This window comes from Erythrolamprus reginae, chromosome 11 (genome assembly GCF_031021105.1).
Source record: "Erythrolamprus reginae isolate rEryReg1 chromosome 11, rEryReg1.hap1, whole genome shotgun sequence".
Classification (NCBI taxonomy): domain Eukaryota; kingdom Metazoa; phylum Chordata; class Lepidosauria; order Squamata; family Dipsadidae; genus Erythrolamprus; species Erythrolamprus reginae.
Window position 1 is genome coordinate 35,424,113 of NC_091960.1, and position 26,048 is coordinate 35,450,160.

General features: G+C 42.5%; 1 protein-coding gene across 4 annotated transcripts in view; it reads right to left on the minus strand.

Annotated features, from left to right (window-relative positions):
- The window catches only part of COL16A1 (collagen type XVI alpha 1 chain), a 263,305-nt gene that overhangs the window by 70,266 nt on the left and 166,991 nt on the right, over positions 1–26,048 (minus strand). For all 4 annotated transcript variants that reach the window (XM_070763913.1, XM_070763914.1, XM_070763912.1 and 1 more), the window contains exons 26-37: positions 24,627–24,662; positions 23,952–23,987; positions 23,231–23,284; positions 22,477–22,596; positions 20,434–20,469; positions 15,728–15,835; positions 14,390–14,509; positions 9,011–9,064; positions 8,621–8,662; positions 8,493–8,528; positions 6,493–6,546; positions 1,044–1,112 (exon numbers count right to left, since the gene is read on the minus strand). In XM_070763913.1, coding sequence (XP_070620014.1) covers positions 1,044–1,112; positions 6,493–6,546; positions 8,493–8,528; positions 8,621–8,662; positions 9,011–9,064; positions 14,390–14,509; positions 15,728–15,835; positions 20,434–20,469; positions 22,477–22,596; positions 23,231–23,284; positions 23,952–23,987; positions 24,627–24,662 — 765 coding nt within the window. The remainder of the gene's footprint in view (positions 1–1,043; positions 1,113–6,492; positions 6,547–8,492; positions 8,529–8,620; positions 8,663–9,010; positions 9,065–14,389; positions 14,510–15,727; positions 15,836–20,433; positions 20,470–22,476; positions 22,597–23,230; positions 23,285–23,951; positions 23,988–24,626; positions 24,663–26,048) is intronic.

Here is a 26,048-nt window from a genome sequence, read left to right on the forward strand (position 1 = left end):
GGCTGGGGAATTCTGGGAGTTGAAGTCCAAGTATCTTCAAGTTGCCAAGTTTGGGAAACACTGCTCTACCATAATCAGCTTTCCTGGTTACAGAAAACACAACCAGGTAAGCTAATTTTACTTTATTATAAGGATACATCAACCGAATCATGCAAGTTTGAAAATACATTTCTCCTGCCCTCCTACTCTTCCCTCCTTGGCCATTGAGTAACTGTGGTCTCCTCTCTCTCTTGCCTGATTTGCCTAGGCAGCATTTCTTCCATTTGTCTACCAGGGCCATTCTCACATACCATTATAACCACTCATCAACTTCTCATGGAAAGGCAGCCTTTTCTTCCCCTCCCCCTGTGCTCACAGATGCCAAATTTATTTATTTTATTTATTTATTTATTAGATTTGTATGTCGCCTCTCTCCGGAGACTCGGAGCGGCTCACAACAACAACACACAGTACAAATCTAATGATTAAAAACAGTTTAAAACCCTTAATATAAAAACAGTCATACATCCCAAACAAACCATACATAAAATGGAACGGCCTGGGGGAATCAATTTCCCCATGCCTGATGGCAGAGGTGGGTTTTTAGGAGCTTGCGAAAGGCAAGGAGGGTGGGGGCAGTCCTAATCTCTGGGGGGAGTTGATTCCAGAGGGTCGGGGCCGCCACAGAGAAGGCTCTTCCCCTGGGTCCTGCCAGACGACATTGTTTCATCGACAGGACTCGGAGAAGGCCAACTCTGTGGGACCTCACTGGTCACTGGGATTTGTGCGGCAGAAGGCAGTCCTGGAGATAGAAATTTCTTGCCTAGGAACCTTGGTGGTCTTATTGGACCTCATCGTCCCTCTTTAGATACTCATGATCTGCTAACTCGTTCCTACTTACATGTTTAGGCTCTGATAAATACAGAGCCCAGGAAAAGAACTTGAAGATTCCAACTGGAGTTATTACAAGGAGAGAAAGTGGACAAGACTGGACTGGTGGCCAGTTTAAAATGTCCAGGGTCTAAGATGAAAATGAGGGAGAGGGAAAGATTCTTGACACTTACTTGTGGACCAGGAATGGATAGACCTGGAAGTCCAGGAGGACCAATGGCACCTTTAACACCTGATGAGCCCTATAGTAAAAAAATATATATTAGAGGTCCTCCTTGACTTACAATCATTTGTTTAGCAACAGTTTAAATTTAGAAGGCACGGAAAGAAGTGATTTACTTCTTTCAGTGCCTTCTATGTCCTCACCCCCTACAGCTGTTGCCTCACCACTTACATCCCCTCCAATTCATACATACAGCTGTTGCCTCACCCCCTACATTTAATTTGGGGAGTTGCAAAAATTGGTATGTATTTATTATGGGCACGGTGCCCTGTAGCTGTGTGATCTCTATATCGCATCTTCCCAGCTGGTTTCTGAAAATAGGGGAAGGCATATTCACTGAATGACTATTGGGTCTGTCATCTGCACCTCTATCACTGTCTGGTTTGGTTCTGCAACCCAACAAGACCGACACAGATTTCAGAGGAGAATCAGAACTGCAGAAAAAAAACAATGGCTGCCAACCTGCCTTCCATTGAGGATCTGTAGACTGCACGGGTCAAAAAGAGGGCGGTGAAAATATTTACTGACCCCTCACATCCTGGACACAAACTGTTTCAACTCCTACCCTCAAAATGTCACTACAGAGCACTGCACACCAAGACAACTAGGCACAAGGACAGGTTTTTTTGCAAACACCATCACTTTACTACACAAATAATTCCCTTAACACTGTCAAACTTTTTACTAAGTCTGCACTTCTATTTCTACTAGTTTTTCCTCATCATTCCTCTCACCCATTTCCTCCCACTCAGGACTGTATGACTGTAACTTGTTGCTTATATCCTAAGATTTTTATTAATAGTGATTGTTTCTTCATTGCTTATTTGATCCCCATGACAACCATTAATTGTTGTACCACATGATTCTTGACAAATGCATATTCTTCTTTTATGTACGCTGAGAGCATCTGTACCAAGACAAATTCCTTGTGTGTCCAATCACACTTGGCCAATAAAGAATTCTATTCTATTCTATTCTATTCTATTCTACTCTACTCTACTCTACACTACTCTACTCTACACTACTTTACTCTATTCTACTCTATTCTACTCTACACTACTCTACTCTACTCTACACTACTCTACTCTACTCTACACTACTCTATTCTACTCTATACTACTCTGCTCTACACTACTCTATTCTACTCTATTCTACTCTACACTACTCTACTCTATTCTACTCTACACTACTCTACACTACTCTATTCTACTCTATTCTACTCTACACTACTCTACACTACTCTACACTACTCTACTCTACACTACACTACACTACTCTACTCTATTCTACTCTATTCTACTCTACTCTACACTACTCTACTCTACACTACTCTACACTACTCTATTCTACTCTATTCTACTCTATTCTACTCTACTCTACACTACTCTACTCTATTCTACTCTATTCTACACTACCCTATCCTATCCTATCCTATCCTCAACTGCAGCAGCAGTAGATTTCTCCCAGTTTGTCACGGTTTTATGAACTGGTAGTGGCAGTGGCAGGGGGCTCTGCACACCCATCTGGGATGCTTCTGTGCATGTGCAGAAGCGTTGTGCATGTGTTAACCGGCAGCAATGGACTTCAGAACCCCCTTCTGAACTGCAGTGATTTGCTTAACAATTGTGGCAAAAATTTGTAAAATCGGGTGTAATTCATTTAACAGCAATAGAAATTCCGGCCCCAATTGTGGTTGCAACTCAAAGTCTAGCTGTGTGTTGCGCACAGATTGCAGTCATGCTCCCTCCAGTCCAAACACGAAAGCCTCTCATTTGGCTTTGTAATTCGTTTCTTGCTAAAATATATATTGGCTCGTATGACACTCCTTCTTTTCACAATAATTTATCTCTACTGCCAAAGCTGGGGCATCTCTGGTTATCGTCTGAAATGGTGCAATGTCCCCCCCACCCACTAAAAAAAATTAAAAAATAATGCAGTTTGAATCAGCCTGCTTCCTAATTGTAGCTGATAGCTGTACTCTGTACAATTAGGGTTCTCTTTTCTACCCAAAGTATCCCAGAATATTCACAAACCTGCAGCTGAGATACTTATTTATGGTAACAAATATGGGGAACAGGGAAGAAATAATTAATCAGGGAAGCTCATAGCTTCCATATTGATTCTTATTTAGATTTTACTAGCAGCATGGCAGCCAATATCTCAGGAGGGATCTCTACATGAAACAAAACCATTTTAAATTCAGTGACCAGAAAACAAAAGATGTAATCATGTACTGCAGTATTATTACATTCTGTCATCAGAGATTTTTTTTAAAACAAAACAAAACTCAGAGGCATGAAAAAGCAAAGGGGAAAAAAAAAGAGTTTTACACTGAAATGATATCAAGCTAATTGTTACATGTCTGGGTGAAAGAAGCAGGACAACCTATAGCTTCAACCACAGCAACACAAGAGCACACAACGGATTCAAACTTAATATTAACCGCTCCAAACTCTTGGAGTTGGATTACAGCTCATATTGGCGCAGAGCTGGCCACTGGCTACTGACCGCGCGGTGGACTCCAACAACACCTGAATAGCAAACTTTCAATTGTATTTTATTTATTTATTTAGTTTGTCCAATACACAATGAGGGTTTTAGTGGGTATATATCTATATACACGTAGTAAAATACATGATGAAGGTTATAGAGGAGATACTCATAGTAAAATATATCTATGAAAGAATAGAAAAGAAGATATAGTAATAGAACATATCAATGAAAGAGTAGAAGAAGAGATATAGGAATAGAGGAAAGGTATAGGAGATATAGGAGAGCAATAGGACAGGGGACGGAAGGCACTCTAGTGCACTTGTACTCGCCCCTTACTGACCTCTTAGGAATCTGGATAGGTCAACCGTAGATAATCTAAGAGTAAAGTGTTGGGGGTTTGGGGATGACACTATGGAGTCCGGTAATGAGTTCCACGCTTCGACAACTCGGTTACTGAAGTCATATTTTTTACAGTCAAGTTTGGAGCGGCTAATGTTAAGCTTAAATCTGTTGTGTGCTCTTGTGTTGTTGTGGTTGAAGCTGAAGTAGTAGACGTTGCAGCATATGATCTTGTGGGCAATACTTAGATCTTGTTTAAGGCGTCTTAGTTCAAAGCTTTCTAGGCCCAGGATTGAAAGTCTAGTCTCGTAGGGGATTCTATTCTATGGTTATGTTGATCACTAGGAAGCACCACACTACTGGTGTTACCCTTATTGGACATCATCAGACATGGGCAGCCAGAACTGTGTGTGTGTGGGGGGGGGGGGGCTTGACTGTCAGGTTCATCGGATGGAAAACGACATGATTAATAGTTTCTTTGTTGCTATTTGCCCATAGACAGAATCTTGCCAGACTCAACCACAATCTGCATAACTGTCAATCATGTGAAAGTTATAGGGGGGATGTCCCTTCTGGGCCTCTGTCTGCAGACCCTAAAAAACCAGACTTACAATCCTCAATCTCAAAAGCTTAGAACTAGGATGCCTCAAACATGATCTAAGAATTGCCCACAAGATCATACTTTGCAACGTCCTCCCTGTCAGCTTCAACCACAACAACACAAGAGCACACATCAGATTCAAACTTAATATTAACTGCTCCAAACTTGGCTATAAAAAATACGACTTTAGCAACCGAGTTGTTGAAGCGTGGAACTCATTACCTGACTCTGGTGTCATCCCCTAACCCCCAACACTTTACCCTTAGACTATCCACGGTTGACCTCTCCAGATTCATAAGAGGTCAGTAAGGGGCGTGCATAAGTGCACCAGTGTGCCTACCATCCCCTGTCCTATTGCTCTCCTAATATCTCCTATACCTTTCTTCTATTCCTATATCTCTTCTTCTATTCTTCCATTGATATGTTTTATTCCTATATCTTCTCTTCTCTTCTTTTATTCCTTTCCTATATCTTTTCTTCTATTCTCTCATTGATATATTGTATTCCTATATCCTTTCTTCTTTCATTGATACTTTTTATTATGAGTATATCCTCTGGAACCTTCATTACGCTTTGGACAAAATAAAAATAAATAAATAAAAATAAGGCTGTTTTGTCTTTTAGCGCCCTGGGAAACAGCCCTCCCGTCCCACATTCAATGCCAACATAACATGGGTTTCTCTCTCCAAGAGCCAAAGTGACTGTTCAATTCTGACCTATGCTATGCCCCTCTTCCTGCAACATCGCTGAGCACCAGGACCGGCGCAACTCCTGAATCTAGGATCTTTTATTGCACTAATCTAAAGTTTGATGGTGCATGAGAGTTCAACACCCAGAAGAGGATTTGGACCTTGTGAAATAACATCTCATTACACACGCCCGATGATTGCCAATAAGGATGGAGCCAGCTATGCAGTGGCTCATGTGGTCAATGTAATTAAAAATACCACAAAATAAATATGCTGGATAAAAATAGAAACACCCCCCCTCCACCCCCAATAGAGTAGATGGGTGTTCAACCTCACACATGGGAGCATGCCAGACTATAACATTTCTCTCTCTGCTCTGAGAGCTAAAGGAAAGACGGTGCAATGGGAACTTCTCTATCAGCTCCTAGTGTTATTCTAATTCCTTGTGCCTGACACCAACTGCTTGTCACATACATTTCACAAGGATATATAGAAAGGAATCAGAACATAAAGATGGATTAAGCACTTGCACAGAAGTTCCTGGATAGCAATAGCACTTTGACTTATGCAGTGTTCCCTCGATTTTCGCGGGGGATGCGTTCCGAGACTGCCCGCGAAAGTCGAATTTCCGCGAAGTAGAGATGCGGAAGTAAATACACTATTTTTGGCTATGAACAGTATCACAAGCCTTCCCTTCACACTTTAAACCCCTAAATTGCAATTTCCCATTCCCTTAGAAACCATTTAGATTATTACTCACCATGTTTATTTATTAAAGTTTATTTAAAAAAATATTTATTAAAGGCAGACGAAAGTTTGGCGATGACGTATGACGTCATTGGGCAGGAAAAACCGTGGTAAAGGGAAAAAACCAGCAAAGTATTTTTTTAATTAATATTTTTGAAAAACCGTGGTATAGCCGTTTCGCGAAGTTCGAACCCGCGAAAATCGAGGGACCACTGTATACCACTTCGCAGTGCCTTTACACCCCTCTCTAAGTGGTTTATAATAATAATTATTATTATAATTTATTAGATTTGTCTACCACCCCTCTCCGAAGACTCGGAGATGCATACTATTCCCCCACAACTATCTGGGTCCTCATTTTACTGACCTCAGGAGGATGGAAGGCTGAGTCAGCCGTGAGCCTGCTGAGAATCGAACTGCTGGCACTTGGCAGAGTTAGTCTGCAATACTGCATTCTAACCACTGCACCACCACGGCGCTATACAACTATTTCCCCGACCATCGGAAATGACACCTTTCCAGTTGCTTACCTTGGCACCTTTTAGTCCAGCATTTCCTACTGGACCACGAGGTCCTGGAGGCCCCTGAAGATCAGGAAAAAAAAGAGGAGGCAACAATTATTATACATCAAAGGTGCTGTAATTTCCAGGCTACGGCCAGATTTTATTTTTTTCATTTGCATGGCCTCCAACGTCATATGAATTTCCAAGGGACTTTAAAACCAGTGTGCAATAAAACCATGAACACCTGGATGAAACTATCCTATGGAATAGGTGATGGAATAGGTTGGGAGGTAGGGTGGTGATGAGCTTTAATTTTTGGCCCCAAAATTGTCCAAATATTTTGGATCAGTAAGGGTTTTCCTTCCTTCCTTCCTTCCTTCCTTCCTTCCTTCCTTCCTTCCTTCCTTTCCTTCCTCCTTCCTTCCATCCTTCCATCCTTCCATCCTTCCTTCCATCCTTCCTTCCTTCCTTCCTTCCACCCTTCCTTCCTTCCTTCCATCCTTCTTTCCTTCCATCCTTCCATCCTTCCATCCTTCCTTCCTTCCTTCCATCCTTCCTTCCATCCTTCCTTCCATCCTTCCATCCTTCCATCCTTCCTTCCATCCTTCCATCCTTCCATCCTTCCTTCCATCCTTCCTTCCTTCCTTCCTTCCATCCTTCCTTCCATCCTTCCCTCCATCCTTCCTTCCATCCTTCCATCCTTCCTTCCATCCTTCCTTCCTTCCTTCCTTCCTTCCATCCTTCCTTCCATCCTTCCTTCCTTCCTTCCTTCCATCCTTCCTTCCTTCCTTCCATTCTTCTTTCCTAACTTCCTTCCTAACTTCCTTCCTTCCTCCTTCCCTCCCTCCCTCCCTTCCTTTCCCTTCCTCCTTCCATCCCACTATCCCTCCCTTCAATTTTGACAGCTGCTCATCTCCCTCAATGACTCTGGGAGGGCTCACAATAATATATAACAATCAAAATATTAAAAATATATTTTAAAACAATTAGCAATATGACCAATTAGCAATATAGCCAGGAAATGGGGGAGGGGGGGACTTAACATATTCAGCACCCTAGTTGGGAGAGTGTGGCCATGTTTTTAAGGTCTTATGAAAGGATAACAGGATTTTTGGGCCATTCTAATCTCTGAAGAGAGACTGTTCTCTAGAACAGAGGTCACACCAGCAAAAGTTTCTATTCTAGTCCACAATCTGTAGCTGATGGGATCTGCAGCATAGAAACATAGAAGATTGACCGCAGAAAAAGACCTCCTGGTCCATTTAGTCTGCCCTTATACTATTTCCTGTATTTTATCTTAGGATGGATATATGTTTATCCCAGGCATGTTTCAATTCAGTGATTGTGGATTTACCAACCACGTCTGCTGGAAGTTTGTTCCAAGGATCTACTACTCTTTCAGTGAAATAATATTTTCTCACGTTGCTTTTGATCTTTCCCCCAACTAACTTCAGATTGTGCCCCCTTGTTCTTGGGTTCACTTAGAAACATAGAAACATAGAAGATTGACGGCAGAAAAAGACCTCCTGCTCCATCTAGTCTGCCCTTATACTATTTCCTGCATTTTATCTTAGGATGGATCTATGTTTATCCCAGGCATGTATAAATTCAGTCACTGTGGATTTACCAGCCATATCTGCTGGAAGTTTGTTCCAAGCATCTACAACTCTTTCAGTCAAATAATATTTTCTCACGTTGCTTCTGATCTTTCCCCCAACTGACTTCAGATTGTGTCCCCTTGTTCTTGTGTTCACTTTCCTATTAAAAACACTTCCCTCCTGAACCTTATTTAACCCTTGAACATATTTAAATGTTCCGATCATGTCCCCCCTTTTCCTTCTGTCCTCCAGACTATACAGATGGAGTTCATGAAGTCTTTCCTGATCGGTTTTATGCTTAAGACCTTCCACCATTCTTGTAGCATGCCCATTCTGCTAGATCTGGTTGGATGGGTTGAGACTTTTGGAAAAAGGTGTCCCCTGTGTGGTCAAACAGGGTAGCAAGGTGTCCGCTGGGTTAATACTTACTGGATTTCCTGGTAAACCTTTCTGCCCATGTTCTCCCTGAAAAAAGCAGATAAACATTTGGGGTTGATGCTAATGGAAAAGCATGGCTGAAACAATCCGTAGCACATATCAGAACGGAAGTTACTCACTTCTAGCCCTTGGATTCCAGTGCCAGGGGTACCTGGTTCCCCCTAAAAAGTGACAAAAGTTATGTCAGTGGAAATGTGATTTAGTGAAAAATGTTCATTTTACAACTCTTGAGAATAATTAGGTTAATGTTTCTCTTCCTTTTCCCTCCTCCAAGGAACCTGAATCAATGTCTTAACCCAACTTAGGGGGGGAGACATCTGATGACCCCTTACCTCTATCCTGCTCCATAACTTTATTTATTGTCCCTAAAATTGATCTGGAGCTCATGGTAACTACTTAATGATAGCTACTTGGTTTTTTGCAAGTCTCTTCGACCACCCCAGGAAAGCTAAAAGAGGATGGCTGAAGGAAGGGTCTTTGAATGAATTACAACCCTGATTGATACTCACCTGCAAGCCCTTCAGGCCAGGAGGTCCCTGAATACCTGGAAGTCCCGGGTTTCCCTGAAAATTGGAAGAGGGGCAAAGAATGAAGAATTAGCCCAATGCATTTAGAACTTTTCAACTCTTCCCCTCTGAAGGTAGCTAGTAGACTCTCCACGATTGACCTCTCCAGGTTCCTAAGAGGCCAGTAAGGGGCGTACATAAGTGCACCAGTGTGCCTTTCGTCCCCTGTCCAATTGTCTTTCCTTTCTTTCACCTATCTTATATATTCTCTTTCTTTCATATATCCTCTCCTCTAAGCTCACCTTCACCCTCTTTTATATTATCACATGTCTATTTTTCTTCCTATGTATTTGTGTATTGGACAAATGAATGAATAAATAAAATAAATAAATAAATGACATCATGGGACAAAACTCAAGAGAAATAATAATAATAATAATAATAATAATAATAATAATAATAATAATAATTTTTTTATTAGATTTGTATGCCGTCCCTCTCCGAAGACTCGGGGCGGCTCACAACGATGATAAAAAAACAATATTATGCTGGCACAAATCTAATATTTAAAAAAACTAAAAACCCTATCATAATTCAAAACCAAACAGCACATACATACCAAACATAAATTATAAATGTCTTCCATCTTTGACAGCAGTCTGTTGTACCAGAGTGCTTACCGTCCCCTGTCCTATAGTCTCTCCTATATCTTCTGTTCTACCTCTTCTATCCATTATATCTCTTCTATCTCTTGTATCTACACCTCTATAACTGTCTGGTTTGGTTCTGCAACCCAACAGGACCGACACAGACTTCAGACGACAATCAGAACTGCAGAAAAAGCAATTGCTGCCAACCTGCCTTCCATTGAGGACCTGTAGACTGCACGAGTCAAAAAGAGGGCGGGGAAAATATTTACTGACCCCTCACATCCTGGACACAAACTGTTTCAACTCTTACCCTCAAAACGTCGCTACAGAGCACTGCAGACCAAGACAACTAGACACAAGAACAGTTTTTTTTCCGAACGCCATCACTCTACTAAGCAAATAATTCCCTCAACACTGTCAGACTTTCTACTAAATCTGCACTTCTATTCTACTAGTTTTTCTCATCATTCCTATCACCCATTTCCTCCCATGTTGACTGTATGACTGTAACTTGTTGCTTATATCCTAAGATTTTTATTAATATTGCTTCTTCATTGCTTATTTGACCCCTATGACAATCATTAAGTGTCGTATCACCTGATTCTTGACAAATGTATATTTTATTTTATGTACGCTGAGAGCATCTGCACCAAAGACAAATTCCTTGTGTGTCCAATCACACTTGGCCAATAAAATTCTATTCTATTCTATTCTCTTTTATCTCTTATATTTTCTGCTATTCTCTCTAGTTATATTTTACTCCTATATTTTCTCTTCTACACTCTCTTTGATACATTCGTATATATTCTCCTCCTCCCAACCTGAAAAGAACTCTGTTCCAACTGCTAGTGGGCGTGACCAGCATGTGACTCATTCGGCCTGTGGGCTGGGAGTTTAGACATTCCACTCCATGCTAGGAAAATTCAGTTTCATAGTGAAGCACAGGTTTCCAGCTAGTAGTAGCTATATAAAGCCTTAAGCTTTTACACCTCTAATTTTTAGAAGAAATTATTCAGGTAATCAAGGTGAATCTTATGCTTCAAGCAAGAAGCCAAATTAAAGCATTATCAACAGATGGCTTCTCAGTCTGCGCCAACATATCTAGTGCAGAGAAATTCACCTCATTTAGTAATTGGTTCCACTTTCACTACATTTAACTACCTGCCTTTCCACAACTTAAACCTATTATTCTTTGTCTTGCACTCTGGGATGAGAAAGTAGTCTTAGCTTCCTTTGTAACTTCAGGTATTTTGACCGCTCTCATATAGTCTTCAGTCCCAGCGACCGGTTAGGTCCCACAGAGTTGGCCTTCTCCGGGTCCCATCGACTAAGCAATGTCGTTTGGTGGAACCCAGGAGAAGAGCCTTCTCTGTGGTGGCCCCGACCCTCTGGAACCAGCTCCCCCCAGATATCAGAGTTGCCCCCACCCTCCTTGCCTTTCGCAAGCTCCTTAAAACCCACCTCTGTCGTCAGGCATGGGGGAATTGAAAATGTTTTCTCCTTCCCCCCTAGGCTTATAGAATTTATACATGGTATGCTTGTATGTAGGAATGGTTCTTTAAATTGGGTTTTTTAAGATTATTTTTAATATTAGATTTGTTTTCATTGTCTTTTCATTGTTGTTAGCCACCCCGAGTCTTTGGAGAGGGGCGGCATACAAATCTAATAATAAATAAATAAATAAATAAATAAATAAATAAATAAATAAATAAATAAATAAATAAATAAATAAATCTTCTCAAGGCTAAAATAGACCCCAATACTTTCATTTCTCTTCACCCTTTTAAGCTCTATTTCACAATCCGAAGGGTAGAAATAGATTTATTCTGCAAGTTCCAAAGTTTTTGAATACCTTTTGCATTGGTATAGTAATGTGAGCATTCCTGATCATAAACAAATGAAAAATGAAATGAAAAAAATAATGCTTCTTTGTTTATTTTGCTCAGAAAAGGACCCCCTCCCGGCTGTGTGCAATTATGTTGACTTTATATATAGATTAGGCTGCAAGTTCCAAATATTTTGAATACCTTTTGCAAAGTAAGTACATGATACCCAGACAACTAACTTTATGAAAGAAATCCATTGTACTAAAAACAAGGATGTAATTTTGAACTTGCAGCCTAATCTATACATAAAGTGAACATAATTGCACGCAGCCGGGGCATTAATTTTTTCATTTCTATTTTCATTTGTTTATGATCAGGAATGTTCATATTAGTATACCAGTGCAAAAGGTATTTTAAAAAATTGGAATTTACAGCCTAATCTATACAGTGATCCCTCAATTTTCGCGGGTTCAAACTTCGCGAAATGGCTATACTGTACCACGGTTTTTCAAAAAATATTAATTAAAAAATACTCCATACTGGAGGAGGACCCGTGCCCCAAGAAAGCCGGTGAGAGGGGCGGATCGGGCGGACGGGGGGTAGTGGCGAGGGGGCCGGAGGCGCTGGGGGGGGCGGGGGCAGCCGACATTCAAAACAATCTTTGCCGGTATCCGCACTTTTGTCGCTCCCTGCCCCCAACTTCAAGCCCAGCTCCTTGCGTGGCCTTGGAAAAGGGTGCGCGGGGGTAGTTTTTGGCTGTCCATAACCAAAAATGGTGTTTTTACTTCCGCATCTTTACTTCGCGGAAATTCAACTTTCGTGGGCAGTCTGGGAACGGAACCCCCGTGAAAATCGAGGCATCACTGTATATAAAATGAAATAATTGCACATAGCCCAGTTTGGGGGGAGGGGGCTTTTCTGAGCAAAATAAACAAATAAGCATTAATTTCTTCATTTCATTTTTCATTTGTTTATGATCAGGAATGTTCAAATTAGTATACCTATGCAAAAAGTATTAAAAAAACCACTTCCAGTAGCTAAAAATCAATCTTTTCTTTTAGTCTGTATAATCTTTGCAAAGAGAACAGCAGGGTTAAAGTAAAATCAACATGGAGATTTTGAGCAAGCTGAAATCGGAATCCCAACGGGAAATTTCAGGCTGCTTCGGTACATGAGTGAAATTACAAAAACACACCGAAAATTAGAGGGGGTTGACTGTGCCAGCAGGAATGAGGGCATCTCTCTCAAATTAAGGTTAAAGGACAACATTTGTGAGAATATAACTAAAGTGCCATTACTCTAACTTATCCTCCAAACCATCAGATATATCCTCAACTTAATAAGATCACAGCTTGGTTTTATTTTGTAGCCTTAATAAAAAAATAAAATCTCACGCAGATAGATTTTCTTTTGTTAATCAAAGTCTGGGAACATTAACGATTTGACATTCATTGTTCTGGAATGGTCACCTTTTATTCAAACAAGCTGCTTGGCGGAGGTGTTCTGATATGTAAATCAAATCAGTTAATTAAAGGAATAAAAACCAGCAGTTAACACGGCGCCTTCAAATAAACTTGATTGGAACCATCAGATGAGAGGAAATGCATCTTCATGCAATACGTAATTAACTGATGAAAGTCATTTCTGCACGCTCCAGCGAGGACTCTTGTCTTAAGGGATTAGAAGGATTCAGGCAAAAATAATTCTGCCAACAGCTAAGGTATCAGCCATCCAGAGCGGCAGCCCGCTCTTCCACAGTTTGATGCCTCCCTGATTACAAAGCCCATAATCCCCAGACAACCTACTCAAGGCCACAGGGAGTGGGAAACATGGGACATCTGATACCAAAGGAAATTCAATTACTGGAAAACTGAACCCAACCCTGATGAATTGGCAAATTAGTCTAAAGCAGTGATGGCAAACCTATGGCACGGGTGCCACAGGTGGCACATGGTGAAGCCATATCTGCTGGCACATGTTGTGGTTAGCTCTGCCCCTGCTCCTGCCCCAAGGACTGTGGATGTGGGGGAGACATCCACATGCTGCAGGCCTGTTTTGCCCCCGGTGGAATCTGCTGATGAAGGCTCCTCTGGCCAAGAAGACATGAGTGACAGGGAGGAGGAGAGTGGGGCAGACAGCTCAGAAGGAGATCAATTCTCTAGCTCCTCCTTGGATTCAGAACAAGAGTTAATGATACAGCCACGCATGCGGAGAGCGATGCATAGGCAGCAACAACTGAGAGATTATTATCAAAGAAAATGAGGCCACCTGTGGTTGGGTGGGGCTGTGGTCATTAGTGAGCCTGCTATAAAGAGCAGCCTGTGGGTTTGGCCATTGTGGAGGATTATCTGATCCTTGTGTTTCATGACTGCTTTACTGACTTTGACTTTTTGTGTGCTGTTTTTCCCCCGCTTTGAAACTAAACCAGAGCAAAGTGTGTTTCACTTTGTGAAAGAAGAAGGACTGTGAATTGCCTCACAGCTGCAAGCTAAGTATCTCAGAACTGATAAGGGACTTGTACAAATTACCAGTTTGTTTGGAGACCAGTGCTCTTTGCTATACCAAAAGAGGGCTTAGTTTAAGTGAATTTTCATTATAAAGAACATTGCTTTGAATTTTCAAACGTGTGTGTCTGAAATTTGTACCTGTGAATTTTTGGGAGGAGTCTACCAGAGAGCCCGACAGAACAGCACGTGAGCCTTTACCAATCTCAGCTCCAACGTCCATGTGTGTGCTGGCCAGCTGATATTTGGCTGACACAGAGGCTCTGGGAGGGCATTTTTGGCTTCCAGAGAGCCTCTGGAGGGACGGGGGAGGGCGTTTTTACCCTCCTCTGGCTCCAGGGAAGCCTTTGGAGCCTGGGGAGGGCGAAACATGATGCATGGATTGGTTAGAAAGCTACTTACGGGTTTGCCTGGCTGACCCACACCTGGAAGACCAGGATCTCCTTTTTGACCAGGTTTACCTGGGATACCAAATGCTCCAGACTCTGGGCTGATCGTGGGACATGACTCACAAGCATCTCCCTGTAGGATCAGAAAAGGCAGGTGAGAGACAACACACAGTGATAGGTCAGTTCCAACTACAGTGGTAACTCTCCCTAAGGACGCCTCTACTTACGAACTTTTCTAGATAAGAACCGGGTGTTCAATTTTTTTTTGCCTCTTCTCAAGAACCATTTTCCGCTTACAAACCCGAGCCTCTGAAACCGTAACCGGAAAAGGCAGAGGAGCCTCCGTGGGGCCTCTCTAGAAATCTCCTGGGAGGAAACAGGGCCAGAAAAGGCGGGGAGAAGCCTCCGTGGAGCCCCTCTAGAAATCTCCTGGGAGGAAACAGGGCCAGAAAAGGTGGGGAGAAGCCTCTGTGGGGCCTCTCTAGAAATCTCCTGGGAGGAAACAGGTCTGGAAAGGCAGAGAGAAGCCTCTGTGGGGCCTCTCTAGGAATCCCCTGGGAGGAAACAGGGCCGGAAAAGGAGGGGAGAAGCCTCCATGGATCCTCTCTGAATAACTGGTAGCAGGGGAATCCACTATTCTGTGGAAATACAGGGTGTGTTCCAAAAGTAATGCATTTTTTTTTTAAAGTAATTTATTGAACAGATTTGCACAAACACTTAAAATTCTTCAAAGTACTGTCCTTGGGCCTCTACACATTTTTTACAGCGATTCTGCCGTGACCGGTACGCGCCCTGGAAGGCGTCTTCAGGGACCTCTCACAAGGTCTTTGTCACGGGTGATTGGATCTTTTCTATGGAGGAAAAACGGGTTCCTTTCAGGGCTGGGAACAAAATGAAGTCTGCTGGGGCGACGTCAGGACTATAGGGGGGGGGCAGCGTTGGCACCTGGTGTTTGGCCAGGAACTCGCGGACTCTTAGCACATTGTGGCAAGGTGCGTTTTTCGTCCATAGAAGAGATCCAATCACCCGTGATGAAGACCTTGTGAGAGGTCCCCGAAGACGCCTTCCAGGGGACGTAGTGGTCATGGCAGAGTTGCTGGAAAAAAATGTGTAGAGGCTCAAGGACACTACTTTGAAGAAATTTAAGTGTTTGTACAAATAAATTACTTTTTAAAAAATTGCATTACTTTTGGAACGCACACTGTATATGAAATTGCACTTTGTAACTTAAGTGTCATGTAAGAATAAAAGTGATTCCGAGCTTAATTGTTGGTATGGAGTCTTTGTATGTGTCCAAGCTATTTTCCTTATGAGTTCCCAGTATTGGGGGAGGGGGGAAGCAGACTCTCACCTTTTCACCTTTCACCCCTGCTGGTCCTCTGATGCCAGGCTCCCCAGAAATGCCGTGTAAACCAGCTGTGCCAGGTGTGCCTGGGTCACCCGGATTTCCTGCATCACCCTGGAAAACACAAAAGAGAGAAGGAGAGAGACGAGACCTCTTTTGAGAATGACCTTCTCTATTATTCCATAATTTTTATTTTTTATTTATTATTATTATTTTTATTCATTTGTCCAATACACAAATACATAGAAAGAAAAATAGACATGTAGTAATATATATAGGGGTAAAGTGAACTTAGAGGAGAAGATATATGAAAGGAAGATAATATATATGATAAGTGAGAGAAAGGAAAGACAATTGGACAGGGGACGAAAGGCACACTGGTGCACTTATGTATGCCCCTTACTGGCCTCTTAGGAACCTGGAGAGGTCAATCGTGGAGAGTCTGAGGGAGAAATGTTGGGGGGTTGACACAATTGAGTCCGGTAATGAGTTCCACGCTTCGATAACTCGATTGTTGAAATCATATTTTTTACAGTCAAGTTTGGAGCGGTTCGTATTGAGTTTGAATCTGTTGTGTGCTCTTGTGTTGTTGCGGTTAAAGCTGAAGTAGTCATTGACCGGTAGGACGTTGCAGCATATGATCTTGTGGGCAATACTCAAATCGTGTTTTAGGCGCCGCAGTCTTGGTGAAGAATCAGAATTAGGCACTCACACACACACGTTTAAGATATGAAGAAAATTCATCCTTCCAAACCAAAGTGGGTCTTTTGTAGACAGCAAAACATGCTGGATTTACACGGTCCTGGTCTGGGGTCCAGTATGGCTGTGTTCATGCATTACACTCAGGCGGGTTCAGACATAATACCCTGTTTCCATAAGCCCATAAGTTAAAAAAATATATAAGACACGGCTGAATATAAGTGCTGAATAAGTATTCCTGCTTTGCCGGTCTTCCTCCATCCAGCCACTGCCTGGCTATCTAACACAAAGCCACTCCCCACAATGTTATACAGTGGTGCCTCTACCTAAGAGCGCCTCTACTTACGAACCTTTCTAGATAAGAACCGGGTGTTGAAGATTTTTTTGCCTCTTCTCAAGAACCATTTTCCACTTACAAACCCGAGGCTCCGAAACTGTAACTGGAAAAGGCGGGGAGAAGCCTCCGTGGGACCTCTCTAGGAATCTCCTGGGAGGAAACAGGGCTGGAAAAGGCGGGGAGAAGCCTCTGTGGGGCTTCTCTAGGAATCTCCTGGGAGGAAACAGGGCCAGAAAAGATGGGGAGAAGCCTCTGTGGGGCTTCTCTAGGAATCTCCTGGGAGGAAACAGGGCTGGAAAAGGTGGGGAGAAGCCTCTGTGGGGCCTCTCTGGGAATCTCCTGTAAGGAAACAGGGCTGGAACAGGTGGGAAAAGCCTCCGTGGGGCCCCTCTAGGAATCTCCTGTGAGGAAACAGGGCTGAAAAGGTGGGGAGAAGCCTCCGTGGGGCTGCTCTAGGAATCTCTTGGGAGGAAACAGGGCTGGAAAAGGTGGGGAGAAGCCTCTGTAGGTCCTCTCTAGGAATCTCCTATAAGGAAACAGGGCTGGAAAAGGTGGGAAAAGCCTCTGTGGGGCCTCTCTAGGAATCTCCTGTGAGGAAACAGGGCTGGAAAGGTGGGAAAAGCTCCATGGGTCATCTCTAGGAATCTCCTATGAGGAAACAGGGCTGGAAAGGTGGGGAGAAGCCTCCGAGGGGCCTCTCTAGGAATCTCTTGGGAGGAAATAGGGCTGGAAAGGTGGGGAGAAGCCTCCGTGGGGCCTCTCTAGGAATCTCCTGGGAGGAAATGACCTCCACCCTCCCTGTGGTTTCCCCAATCGCACGCATTATTTGCTCTTACATTGATTCCTATGGGAAAAATTGCTTCTTCTTACAAACTTTTCTACTTAAGAACCTGGCAACGGAACGAATTAAGTTCGTAAGTGGAGGTACCCCTGTATATCATTTCTCCTAAATTCCACGAAACCTTTCTAAGTCCCAACGCTCATTCCAGGAAGCGGCTACGGCTGTTCAGGTTCCCAGTGCCAGGTTGCCAGGCAACCCAGAGGCTTTTCAGGCGATGGCGGCTATGAGAGGAAAGGTGTGCGAGTGCACAGGCCAAAGCTGGCCTGCTTTGTAAAGGTTGCTAGGCAACGGCGGTTCTAGTCCTTGAGCCTCGGGGCCTGTGTGCCTTTCAGAACTGCATCAAAAGGAATCTCCAGAATTAAATTATTCCTCAGTTCTGAAAAACAGGCTGCTTCCACCAGAATTATTCTCGAGCGAAGACAGAAACCTTTCCCCACAACGGTTGCACCTGTGAAAAATGGTCATAAGTCATTTATTCAGGGCTGTTGTGGCTTTGAACGATCCATAAACTAATTGCTGTAAGTTGAGGAGTACCTGTAATATATATATGCATTTTCACCCTTACAGGTCCTCAATTTACAATTGAGGGTGTTATAAATTCGCTACTTCACAGGTTTTCAAAGGGGGCTGAAATCCATTAAATCCATAGAAAATTTTAAATCCATTAAAAAAATCATAAAATCCTTCTACAGTACTACTGTGCTCTATTAAGGAAACCGGTAGGATATCACATGTAGCTCCAGCTGAGAAACATTATAGAATGACTGTTTGATGCAAAGGGTGAGAGGTACAGTGGTACCTCGTGATACGAACCCATCGTGATACGAACCCGGGGTTTGGAAATTTTTTGCCTCTTCTTACGAACATTTTTCGGTTTACGAACCCACCGCATATCACAAAATGGCGCTCCGCTGGGCAGCGCCGCCCGGCTGTCACCTTTTAAAACAGCCAGGGGGCTTCTCGGCGTTCTCCCGAACCCGAACTTTTCGGGTTTGGGTTTGGGAGGCCGCCGAGAAGCGCCACCGCCCGACTGTCACCTTCTGAAACAGCTGGGGGGCTTCTCAGCGTTCTCCCGTGACGTCAAAGCTCCGCCATGGAATTCCCTATTGGGATTCCCCACCTCCTTTCCACCCTCCAGATCGGCCAAAAACGCTGCCGGGAGATTGTTATGGGGCTTGTCTCCTTTGCTGAACTTCTGGCCCTGGTTACTGTTAGGCTAAACCTGGCTTATTGGACAGCTGGGCTCTGATTATTTGGCTAACCTTGCTTACTGGAATATGGGTATGTTTGGGGGCAAAGTTGGAGCAATAAAGGGGAGTTAGACCTGTTCTCTGGCTAATTGCTTTTGTGCCATGCCCTGCTCCAGGGTTAGGCAAAGTTGGCACTTCTATGACATGTGGACTTCAACTCCCAAAATTCCTGACCTAGCATGATAGGCTCAGGAATTCTGGGAGTTGAAGTCCACATGTCATAGAAGAGCCAACTTTGCCTAACCCTGCCCTGGTCATCACACAGCCCATTGTACCATACTCTATAGACCAGAATGAATAAAACTGTGGTTTGGTGTAATCTGTTCAACTGCATCTCCTTCAAACTTCTTGAGCCGCCCCGAGTCTTCGGAGAGGGGCGGCATACAAATCTAATAGAAACATAGAAACATAGAAGACTGACGGCAGAAAAAGACCTCATGGTCCATCTAGTCTGCCCTTATACTATTTCCTGTATTTTATCTTACAATGGATCTATGTTTATCCCAGGCATGTTTAAATTCGGTTACTGTGGATTTACCAACCACGTCTGCTGGAAGTTTGTTCCAAGGATCTACTACTCTTTCAGTAAAATAATATTTTCTCATGTTGCTTTTGATCTTTCCCCCAACTAACTTCAGATTGTGTCCCCTTGTTCTTGTGTTCACTTTCCTATTAAAAACACTTCCCTCCTGAACCCTATTTAACCCTTTAACATATTTAAATGTTTTGATCATGTCCCCCCTTTTCCTTCTGTCCTCCAGACTATACAGATTGAGTTCATGAAGTCTTTCCTGATACGTTTTATGCTTAAGACCTTCCACCATTTTTGTAGCCCGTCTTTGGACCCGTTCAATTTTGTCAATATCTTTTTGTAGGTGAGGTCTCCAGAACTGAACACAGTACTCCAAATGTGGTCTCACCAGCGCTCTATATAAGGGGATCACAATCTCCCTCTTCCTGCTTATTATACCTCTAGCTATGCAGCCAAGCATCCTACTTGCTAATAAATTATTATTATTAAATTATTATTATTGTTGCAGTCATGGAAGAGCCCTCTCCATCTTTACTTCCCGTGCAGCATTCCAAGTGCTCAATTTTAAAAGATGCAACACGTGTGGAACAATATTATCCCTATAAAGATGGAAGAAATAATCTGTTTTCCATGAATAAAGTACGCACGGATGGACTCATTTTCTGCCAGAACTTATTTAGAAAGGGTTTAATCAGAATAATAAGACAGACTCCACTGAAGAAGCAATTTTCTACTCACATCATATTGTAGATCTGGGCGATGGTTAAGAAATGGATTGAATAACAGAATAATAAAGCAGGCAAACAAAGGAAATATATCTGCGGATATTTCCAATGTTTTCTCTTTAACTTTTATAACTTGATTGCATTACAAATTATTGCAGTTTTCTTCCACAATTAGATCACGTCACTATATAATTTATGTATTTTTGCTATGATCCAATCTTAATAATGCAAATGAATGCACTTGATTTGCAACACATTCGGTGTTTGGGGAAACAAATGATGTGCCTCCCGTTTACTTTTGTGCTAAGAAACCAAAACTTTTCCTTACCTTCTGTCCTTTGACTCCAGCTTCTCCAGCTATTCCCTAAAGAAAGAGAAAATAAATACAAATTGAATAGTTTTCCACGCAGACTGATGGATTGCAACTACCTTATGGCAGCCGGAACTTCCTTTTATAGTGGTTTGTCAGGCAATCTGCGGAGAGGGGCGGCATACAAATCCAATAAATAAATAAAATAAATAAATCTAATAAAGAAACTCTTTGCAAAAATCTTCTGCAATCATGTTCTGCATGGAACAATAGCATTCGCTGTCAAATCATAGCAAAATGTATTGTGGCGTCTTTGATGCTCTTCTAAGCTTCATGTTTTTCCTGTAGACCATTAACTACAGGGGTGGACAAAGAAATGGAAACACCTTGCAGCTCTTCCATGGAATCCAGATTTGTGAAGCTCCCTTCGAACAGTTTTTGTGGAAACTGGGTTCTCTACGTGTCTGTTGAGCTCTGCAGTGATTTTAGGAGCTGCGGTCTTGCGATCCGCTCTAACAATTCGCTTTAGAGTCCGACCAGTCTCTCTCAGACAACTTCGACTTTTGACCAGACCTGTGCTTGGCTGAGGACGTTTTCCCTTCTCTTTCCAAAGCAGTCATGACTTTTGAGACATGACCTCTTGAAACGCCAAACATTCTGTTACACTAGCGCCTGCCATTCGAGCACCAACAATTTGGCCTCTTTGAAAGTCTGAGAGGTCTGCCATTTCTAGTAGGTTATAACCCATTTCCTTAAATTTCTGTAAAAAAAAAAGGTAGTTTAAAAAAACATATCAAACAACAGAATTTTAAAAAAACATTAAAATATGGAATAAACATAGATCCATCCTAAGATAAAATACAAAAAATAGTATAAGGGCAGACTTACACTATAAGCCATTTTCCCCATAGTTTAGTGGTTTCATTGTTTTTTGTTCCCTTAATATCCCTTGTAATCTCATCCATTTCTGCACATCTGTATACTTTTTAGAGGGGTGGCATACAAGTGTAATAAATTATTATTATTATGTCAGTACAACACAGCAAACGAGATCACTATGCTGGATTTCAGATTTCATCACCAGTCGGGCGCTTCCCAAGCACCTAGGACTGCGTGATGTAGCGGCGAATTATGTTTGCCGATCCCAGTAAAACGGCCTTTTGCAATTGACAGATGGAGATTTTGTCAATTCCGATGGTTTTCAAATGTCCGCTGAGATCCTTTGGCCCTGCGCCCAGCGTGCCAAGTACCACTGGGACCACTTTCACGGTCTTATGCCAGAGTCGTTGCAGCTCGATTTTTAGATCTTCGTATTTCACTAATTTCTCTATCTGCTTCTCCTCAATTCTGATGTCTCCTGGGATTGCGATGTCGATGATCCATACTTTCTTTTTCTCCATGATCACAATGTCTGGTGTGTTATGCTTCAGAATTCGGTCAGTCTGAAGTCGGAAGTCCCACAGTGGTTTTGCTTGCTCATTTTCGACACTTTTTCGGGCTTATGATCCCACCAGTTCTTTGCCACTGGTAGATGGTAGTTCCGGCACAAGTCCCAGTGGATCATCTGTGCCACAGCATCATGTCTATGCTTGTAGTCAGTCTGTGCGATCTTTTTGCAGCAGCTGAGTATGTGATCGATTGTTTCATCTGTTTCTTTACAGAGTCTGCACTTTGGATCGTCTGTTGATTTTTCAATTCTGGCTTTGACAGCATTTGTTCTAATGGCCTGTTCTTGTGCCGCCAGTATTAGTCCTTCTGTCTCCTTTTTGAGTGTTCCACTTGTAAGCCATGACCAGGTCTTTTCTTTATCCACTTTGCCTTCAATCTTCTCCAAAAACTGTCCATGCAATGCTTTGTTCCGCCAACTGTCCATACTACATTGAGTTACATTTTTTCTGTACTGGTCCTTAGTTTGCATTATTATTATTATTATTATTATTATTATTATTATTATTATTATTATTATCATTATATTTTGGTTTTTCCAATTCTGGGCATAAATTATTCTAGTTGCAGTAATTATATGCATCTCAAATGAGATGTAATGAGAGGTCCACTCACTTGTTTCCCAGGCGGTCCGGTCTCGGGGAGGGCTGGTTCACCCTTCTCACCCTTGGGTCCAGGGACACTCATTGTGATCTGTCCACTTTCTAGAGAAGCACAGGACGCGCACGATTCTCCCTGAGAAAAGATATTGCGATTTATTTATTTACTTATTTATTAGATTTGTATAGATTAGATCAGTGTTTTTCAACCAGTGTGCCGTGGCACACTAGTGTGCCGTGAGACATGGTCAGGTGTGCCGCGAAGCTCAGAGAGAAAGAAAGCAAGAGAGAGAGAAAGAAAGAGAGAGAGAGAGAAAGCAAGAGAGAGAGAAAACAAGAGAAAGAAAGAGAGAGAGCAAGAAAGAGAAAGAGAGAGAAAGAAAGCAAGAGAGAGAGAGGGGGAGGGAAGGAAGGAGAGAGGGAGAAAGGGAGGTAGGGAGGGAGAGAGAAAGAGAGCAAAAAAGAGAGGAAGGAAGGAAGAGAAAGAAAGAGGGAGAGAGAGAGAGAGAGAGAGGAAGGAAGGGAGAGAAAGAGGGAGGGAGAAAGAAATAGAGTGAAGGGGAGGAAGAGAGAGAGAGATAATTTTTTTGTCCAAACTTTTTTAGTGCCCCCCCCCCTGCTCAATGTGCCCCAGGGTTTCGTAAATGTAAAAAATGTGCCGCGGCTCAAAAAAGGTTGAAAATCACTGGATTAGATTACAGAAAAGACTTCTCAAAATTCATAACTCTCTTGCGTAAGCTCGTTTCACCTCTAGTTATCAAGTTGTTCACCTTTTCGCCTTTGACCCCTGGACCTCCCGTGTCTCCTTTATTTCCTTGAATTCCCTGAAAACAGAGAATAAGTTAAGAGGCGATTAAGAAGGGGGTGGAAAAACGGGGAGAGCCAGAGGGTTCTTTTAATCTTTGTTGGCATCGTAGTTTAGACAGATAATGAGACCAATCAATAAAGTTAATTGACCAGTGTTAGAATGTATTGAACAGCTCTCTGTGTTGTAACATCTGGAACAGAATTTCTGGGGAAGGAAATAATCCCACGGAGAGCCTAAATACAGGTGAAACTCTAAAAATTAGAATATCGTGCAAACGTTCATTTATTTCAGGAATGCAACTTAAAAGGTAAAACAATATATGAGAGATACTCAGAACATACAAGGCAAGATAGTTCTTTTTTTTAAAGTTTGCTCTTGTGTTGTTGTGGTTGAAGCTGAAGTAGTCGCCGACAGGCAGGACGTTGCAGCATATGATCTTGTGGGCAATACTTAGATCCTGTTTAAGGCGTCTTAGTTCTAAGCTTTCTAGGCTTAGAAGGATCTGAAAGATTATGGGTTTTTTTGATAACTCAGAGATGGTGACATTTTACTTAGTGTTATTTCTCACAATAGATGTGGCTTTCCTTTGCTTTCACAACATCTCCACACTATTCAGACTACAGAAGGTGATTCTGGAGAGAACCGAGCACCATTACAAAATTGGCTTGTGTGGTCCTACTCACAGGTTTGCCCATAGGTCCAAAAGGTCCAGCATCTCCCTAGGGAATAAACAAACACAGGTGGGTTGTTGAAAGGATCAAATGGGCCATAATTGGAACTTTTGAGATAAAATCAGCCTATTGATCAAAGGATTAACCTGGAAAAAGTGGGAGGGATAAGTTTAAACCACAGCTCAGGATGGCAACCTTTCTTCATCCCAAGCAAACAATAATATACTATTAAGTACTTATGGCAGCTCAAAGTTGATACACCAAATTGATTTTAGGGCTTACATAAAGAATCTGAAAAACTGTCATTAAGTGACATTAAGCAGCCTAAATGATGATCATAAATTCCCAGAAAACTTTACAGATTTCTATGGAGGATCGTTAGGTTAAACCTGTAGCTTCCCCCGAGACAAGGCGCGTATATGTTCATGCATTGGGAATATGCCACTGGAATCTGGTAAAAGGTGGTAATAATTCAAGTTTATGAGCCTACATCTAAGACTATAGATTTATGGGTTCTTTCAATAACTCAGTAAATAATCCAAGAAAGTAAAAATAGGGGTGATAATGAAGGAATAAACCACACACTCACACACACCAGTGTACACATATTATGGAAATGCACAGATACACAAATAAACAGTTTTATTAAACTCCAAATGAACAAACACTTGGAATTGCCTGTTTTACCTTTTCTCCTTTCCATCCATCCGTTCCAGGTTGGTCCTGTGGGGTGGGAAGAACAGAGGTCAGCTTCAGCGAAGAAACTATTCATATGGCACATGCCAATACAATTGATCAAAAATAAAATTAATTTTCAACATACGACACCAGTTGGGACTGGAATTTCAGTTGCTAAGGTGTTGTGGTTAGCTCTGGCCCAGCTCCTGCCCCAAGGACTGTGGATGTGGGGGAGACATCCACATGCTGCAGGCCTGTTTTGCCCCCGGTTGGAATCTGATGATGAAGGCTCCTCTGACCAAGAAGACATGAGTGACAGGGAGGAGGAGAGTGGGGCAGACAGCTCAGAAGGAGATCAATTCTCTAGCTCCTCCTTGGATTCCGAACAAGAGTTAATGATACAGCCACGCATGCGGAGAGCGATGTATAGGCAGCAACAACTGAGAGATTATTATCAAAGAAAATGAGGCCACCTGTGGTTGGGTGGGGCTGGGGTCATTAGTGAGGCTGCTATAAAGAGCAGCCTGTGGGTTTGGCCATTGTGGAGGATTATCTGATCGTGGTGTTTCATGACTGCTTTGCTGACTTTGACCTTTTGTGTGCTGATTTCCCCCCGCTTTGAAACTAAAGCAGAGCAAAGTATGTGTCACTTTGTGAAAAAAGGACTGTGAATTGCCTCACAGCTGCAAGCTAAGTATCACAGAACTGATAAGGGACTTGTACAAATTACCAGTTTGTTTGGAGACCAGTGCTCTTTGCTATACCAAAAGAGGGCTTGGTTTAAGTGAATTTTCATTATAAAGAACATGGTTTTGAATTTTCAAACATGTGTGTGTCTGAAATTGTACCTGTGAATTTTTGGGAGGATTCTACCAGAGAGCCCGACAGAACATAAGGGGATTATCAAATAAGTCATGCCTGATTTTTGCAATGGCCGTTGAGAGAACTGTTGTTAAGTGAATCAGGAAGTCGTTAAGGAAATCTAGCTACCTTCAATGACTTTGCTTGCCAAATGTCATCTGGGAAGATTAGGGAGGGTGACCCTGGGATGACCCCGGGATAGTCTAACTGTCATAAATACAGGCCAGTTTCCAACCACCCAAATTATGATCACGTGACCCTGGTGATGCTGCAACAACAGCATTTAGATTTATATACCCCTTCACAGTGCTTTTCAGCCCTCTCTAAGCGGTTTACATAGTCAGCTACTGCCCCCAACAATCTGGGTCCTCATTTTGCGGACCTTGGAAAGATGGAAGGCCGAGCCAACCTTGAGCCTAATTAGCCTGCAATACTGCATATTCTGACCACTGAGCCACTTTGACCCATACAATGCTATCACCAATGAAGACAATTATAAGAGTCCTAGAATAATGTTGCAGGATCCAATCTGGGTTGGCCACTGGGACTAAAGATTGACCCAATCTGGAT